General features: G+C 40.8%; 1 protein-coding gene across 1 annotated transcript in view; it reads left to right on the plus strand.

Moving 5' to 3' along the window:
- The first annotated feature begins 1,297 nt into the window (after window positions 1–1,297).
- Fam107b (family with sequence similarity 107 member B) overlaps window positions 1,298–6,468 on the plus strand; it is a 195,213-nt gene continuing 190,042 nt past the window's right edge. The window contains exon 1 of the mRNA XM_015483511.1: window positions 1,298–1,711. Coding sequence (XP_015338997.1) covers window positions 1,298–1,711 — 414 coding nt within the window. The remainder of the gene's footprint in view (window positions 1,712–6,468) is intronic.

Raw genomic sequence — 6,468 nt, forward strand, 5'->3', positions numbered from 1 at the left:
AGAACAAAAATCTTGGGTTTCCAACCAGACCCTCTCAGCAGCATAACCTTACCCTAGTCAGTTGAAATTTCCAAGAACTGGTTTCTGCCTCTGTGAAATGGGGATTAGTGCCATAATAACTACCACCTGTCTGGGTTTAAGAATACATCTTGACATTAAATTAAAAGAGAGAGTGAGAGTGGGCAAACAAATAGATTACAATGGGCAGGCAATATGCCCTGAAACCTTGACCCCAAAATTACCCCTAATGGTAAAACCATTACAGTATTATATTTCTATAACATTCTTAGCAGTTGCTTGGCTAAGGAAAAGTCCTGATTTTTAATTTCTTAGAATATGTTCATAATTTATTATTTCTTTTACCATTCACATATGTTTAAAATAGAAAATCTATGTTCAACAGGGGTTTATTTTCTAAAACTCGATAATGCATAAATAGAAATCTCCTTCAGATAAATAGCACCTTCACACATAATAACATAATACACATTGCTAATTGTTAATGTCACTCTTTTTTGGGGGGTGGGGCATTGTTTAAAACTAATCAAGAACTTGGACGGGGTAGTAAAAACATTAACCAAGGCTCATTTGTAGTTACCAGATCCAATATGGATCCTGAAACCAGGAAACTTGTTTGGGTGATAGATTCAGGAAAGATCCAGAAAAGTATTTGTGACATAAGACCCAAAACATAGATCTCTCCATGTGAAAGATTCAAGTCTACCTCTTATTTTAATAATGAAACAGCTGCTAAGGTCATGGCCTCTTGCAGGGGAAGGGGGGCGGGTCTTCATTTGCCATAGATAACTGGGTAGTTTTTGTTTTGTTTGGAGAAATAAATATTTGAAGGGGGTAACTAAAGACGGTTTCGCTGCTGTTATGATGCTATTGATACACAGGCTGACGCTATTATGGCTGCCCTATCAGACTACATCATCTTTATGCTTGCAAGGTAATCTGAAGCAGCCCTCTATTGCCTGGGCACTACCTTACACTGCAGCGTCTGCCCTGCCTGGGGACTGTAACCCGAGCCAAGTGCATGCCAGACAGACTGCCTTCTTTACCACTGAGAGCATCGAGGAAGAAGAGCGCTAAACCACCTGGGATGGACGGTTTGGAAGAGGGGCTGGCGGCTGAGTGACTCCCAGGGAGGGTGGCCTTGCCGTTTCCTCAACTTCTCTTTAGGGGCAATCACTAGTGAGTCCTTCTTTTTGCTCACAAAAATAGCTACCCATAAGGAAGCCTCTGGAAAATTTCCTTTTTCTCCTTTGAACTCTGCAATGTTTCACCGCAGGTCATGTCCAGGTGGAGGGCCAGGCTCCCCAAGGGACTGAAACCTCCCTCGGGAAGGATGCACCCGTTTCCCTGCTCAGCTCTGCTAGCTTGCTTTGGGAATACAAGGGAGAATGCTCCCTTTGATCAGTCCAGCGCGGCAGATACCCATTCCACCATCTATGTCCAGCCCACGGCCAAAGCGGGCAGACGCCCTAGCCACCCAAGAGAGGAAGAAAGAGCTCCAGAGAAAAGGCGAGATTCGGGGACCTACACGGAGCGCAATGGCAGTGCCACTCGGAATTCAAGCCAACGGACCACTGTCCGGCCTGCTGCGACCCCTGAGGGCTTGTCGGGGTCCCCAGATGACGAGCCGGACTGCAAAGCAGGTCCTTTGCAGGCTTCCATCCCCAGGCCATCAATTATTGACACGCCAAAGGTGAGTGTTTCCAATCCTGTTACAGATGGGATGATGTCCGGCAGAGTTCTGAGATTGGGGAATGCTACAGCAAACTGTCTAAACTCGCTGTTGAGTTAAGAGGCAGAACCCAACTCCTAACTAGCAGGTGCAAGTGTGTAAAGCCTTTTAAATTCTCAGAAAACTTGGCAAGAGGCAATGATAATAAGTGCTGAAGCCTTACAATGGCCAAAGTTGACCTTTAATTAACTAGCTGTAGTGTCTTAGAGCCAACAGTGTCTTGACAAAAGATCAGGAATGAAAAGGCCTGGGAAACCATTTTTTTTTTTTTTGTCTTTGTTTTAAAAACTGGTCTGTAAATCTATTTATGTGGAAATCCACAATAAGAAAAATTTTGCTGTAGAATTTAAGAAATTGCCTCTAGTGCTCAAAATAAATCATATGACATCAAAGAATTTGGGGAAAATTTGGAAATGGCAAATACTGTGTACAGAGTGGTACAGAAAGGAATTGGCTCTTAGAACTATTCACAATATGGATGTATCTATGATCATTTTCTGAGATTTAAAGACAGGAGGAGAAAGTTATTTGAAAAAATGGTGTTGTTGCTCTGGAGAAGTAGCATCTTGATTTATTATCTATTTTATTTCAAATTTCTTGGTGAGGCAAGATGTCTTGGAGAGACATTGTAAAGGAAGGGTTTCCTAAAAGGTATTTTCCAAAGGTCTCCCTTGAGGGTCTTTTTTCATGTTCTTTCTTTCTTTCTTCTTCTTCTTTATTTTTCTTTTTCATTTCCTGGTCTAATAACTTAGAACTACACTTTAAAAACTGAAAAGTCTTTGGGGGCTCATTACTAAGATATTCTGGTTTTAAAAATAGTTTTTCCTATCTATTTAAGAAATCCTTTTTCTCGTGTAACTACTGACTTGAATCTAAAGAATTTCTTTAGCAATGAAAACTGCCTACCAGAAAAGGTGGGGTTAAAACATAATTCAAAAACTAGTTTCATTTGACACTTTTCAAGTTTATGTTAAATGATTGTCTGCATCCTTCTATTCTGAAATCAGAGAGTTTTACCAAATCTTGTGTTATAGCAGTAACTATGACTTATTTTTAGTTCTACTAAATCAAAATCCAAAACCAACCAATGACAACCAAAACATTTGTTCAATTTCCAATGCATACTCACATCCAGATTAAGATATTTTTAGTAGTAGTTAGTGGAGTACACATCATGACCAAGTCTATTTGTTCAAGTTCATGGAACTAGTGATGTACTATTTTAATGAGACTTTTTGCTGGGTAGGGCATCCAGCAACCCAGCACCCACCCTATATTGCTGAGTATGGCAGCAAGAACAAGGATCAATTTGATTTTATCTTTCTGTTTTAGTGGTTTATATGACACAGGGACTTGTGGTAAGCATGTGTATTCAAACAGAACCAATAAAACACAGTGAGGGCTGTGCCATCCTAGGGATGTAAAGACCCTAAGCATACTATTTATCAATCCCAAAGAGAGAACTTGGATGACTCAATGGAGAGGTTTTGGAGATTTTATTTCTTATTCGTGGCAATGGAGGGCTGTGCCATGTCTACAGGCAGGGGGAATGTATGGGATAGATGGATGCCCCACCTCATATATTGGATTTCCTCATATGTTTTATGAGTACATTCCTTTACTTTACAACCAGAGTCACTCTGTGTAGATCCTCTCCCAAGGACTGGAGATAAGTTAAGTGGCCCACTCTCCCTCCCCATTTCCCAATTCTTTTAGAGACCTTTCCCATTTTCACAGTCTTTTAGAGACCTTCTTACCTCACTGCAAGCTTAATTAGGGTTTAACCCAATGGGGGGCCGGTAACATGAATATTTATTGTTCAGTTTGTAGGAGCAAAACCTGGGTAGACTACAGATGTCAGTCAGGCCTTGCAATGGAACCAGACCAAGTATAAGACTAGATATGGGTCACAAAAAGAGACAGTTCATAAGAGGGTTCAAAGGAGGGCTGGAGGCTCAGCGAAGTTACTCTGGAAGGGAGACTGGTCTAGAAGGAGGCATAGGATTTTTTCAGGGCAGAGATGAAGGAAGAACATTGCAGTGAAGGAAATCATGTGACCAAGACTATGGATGTAGAGGAAATGTAGCATAGGAATAGGATATCCGATAGACTAAAGATGAAGCTACATATTGGAGAGATACCTGGAAAGGTAGATTAGGGTCGAGCAATAGTGGGATGCCTTGAATGCTGTGATGAGAATTTAAGTTAGTGGCAGTAGGAAGCTTTAAGAATTTTGAACAAAAGGATTTAATGCGTGGGATTTCATTCTGGGGAGACAAATAGAACCATGTAGGATAGATCCTAGTTAGGAAGCCTAGAGCTGAGGGGCCATTGCAAAAACCGATATCTGGGAATAATCATAAGGACTAGTAGGAACAAGAGGTGGAAGAGGCCAAGAGGACGGGACCCTCTGGGGTAGCAAGTATAGTGGGTGACTCCATCGAGGGAAGTGAGACCAGGTTGGTAGCAATAAAAAGACAACACTATAAAATTAAGAGGGCATTCCATGGGTAAGGCAAGTGGACATCTATTCTAGTTCAGTTATCGAGCACTTGCCAGTTTGCCAGCCATCTGCTGAGTGCTCTGCATGGAATCTCTCATCTAGTCCTACTTCCACTGAGGTGTATAGTCTTGTGATTCCCATTGTGCAGAGGAAGATTCTGACACTTTCTCAAGGCCACAGAGGGAGGAAGTGACTGAGACAGGGTTGGGGTCCAGTTCTATTTGATTCCAAAGTCCTTCTTTTGAATATAATGTGTTTCCATAGTTGTTTAACTATGTGGTGTTTGAGGATTTACAATCAAATATTCATACATGATCTCATTTGATATGTAAACAGATTTAATTCCATATAGATGTGTATGCATATGTATGTGTTGTATGTATATAAGTATTTGTTTCTCATTAATTTGCTCAACCTTTTTCTACCAGTTTTGTGGTGACCAATACCATGGAAAGGGTTAACTTTACATTTGTACTCTGCTGGTGACAAAACTTTCTTGATGACAGTGTGGGGGATTGCTTTGAGATCTTCTGATGTAAAGTAGCACAGGACTTCCCAGACTTTTCTTTACCTAGTAACTTTGGGGTGGCATGTTTTTCTTCAGAAGTTGATGGATAGGATGCTTTTATTACAATCTTGTCTAGTGGCAAAAATATTTCCCCTTTAGATGCTTTGAGCCTCTTCACTTAACTGCCTTGGTAGAGACCACAAGTAGTACTTTTTTGTTTTAAAAAATGCACATCCTCAGAACATAACTATAGCTAAGAAAGGGCTACAGGTCCCCCAGACCGTCTTTAGCTACCTGGTGTTCAGGTAGGAAGACAGTTCATTAAATCTGAACAACATCTGGTTTGAGAGGAAAAGCCAAAAGTAATAAAACCAAGTGAACTAAGTAAAAATGAAAGGTTTATGTCTTGTGTAAATGTAAATAGGTATATGTGTCAATATCTGTAAAGTGTTATAAATTAGGCTTCGACCTTCCTGTGGTCATCTTTTCCCTGTTCTGTGCCTGAAATCAAGATGATAACAAGTCTAGAATTGGAATCTGTCTTATAATTACTGATACCTTTGAACTATCTTTTTTTCCATTCTTGGTGATCTTATAATTGAAGCATCTCATAATTGGTAGAATTAATTGTAGGGTCAATGAAATATAACACGTACTGCTGTTTATAAAAATAAAGAGCAATAGTTACTGCACTCTTTCTCTATGTGAGCACTAGCCCTGGGAAAGTACAGATGACTGGGATGTGGTCCCTAAGGTTGTTTACATCCTAGCAGGAGAATCCGATGTGCAAATAGGCAATACCAATGCAGTACAAGAAAGCTTATGGGTCAGCTCTTCACAAGCACAGGAAGGAGCTCTTAAGTCAGACTCTGGAAGACAGGGGGTGGGTGGGGGGCGGGCAGGGGAGCTGGACTATTTGGAGGAGAAGGTTTGGAACCTTATTCTCTTAAATCAGACCCAACACTGTACTTTTCCTACTTGGATGGTGAGAAAGGTAAAGTTCACACACTGAGCAACTAAGGGCTTCAGAGCAGTTTGGTAGTTTGAGAAAGTCTGTCTGTAACAGTTGTAAGTTTAAAAAAAGTTTTATTGGTGCATTATAATTATACACAGTAGTGGGATTCATTGGATCATATTCATACAATTCTAAGTTTTTATCTAGTTCTTATTCCAACTGAGAGTAGCCAGCCTGACATAGGAAGAGAGAACAATTGTAGTGAGGAAAATCATTCCTTGGTGTATTTTAACAAAAAGCGCATCACAGCAGAGCATGGTGGCTCATGCCTGTAATCCTAGTGGTTTAGGAGGCTGAGGCAGGAGGATTTTGAGTTCAAGGCCAACCTCAGCAATGTAGTGAAACCAACTTTTCAAGACCCTGTTTCAAAATAAAAAATAGAAAAGGGCCGGGGTTGTAGCTCAGTGGTAGAGCAGCCTGGGTTCAATCCCCGGTACTTAAAAAACAGTAGTTAAAACCATATAAAAATGAAGGGAAAGCTGGGTGCGTTAGCACACGCCTGTAGTTCTAGCAGCTTGGGAGGATGAAGCAGGAGGAACATGAGTTCAAAGCCAGCCTCAGCAACTTAGTTAGGCTCTAAGCAACTCAGTGAGACCCTGCCTTTAAATAAAATATAAAAGAGAGCTGGGGATGTGGCTCAGTGGTTGAGTGCCCCTGACTTCAATCCCTCATACAAAAAAAAAAAAAAAAAG

The sequence above is a fragment of the Marmota marmota genome, unplaced genomic scaffold (genome assembly GCF_001458135.2).
Source record: "Marmota marmota marmota unplaced genomic scaffold, marMar, whole genome shotgun sequence".
NCBI classification, from domain to species: Eukaryota; Metazoa; Chordata; class Mammalia; order Rodentia; family Sciuridae; genus Marmota; species Marmota marmota.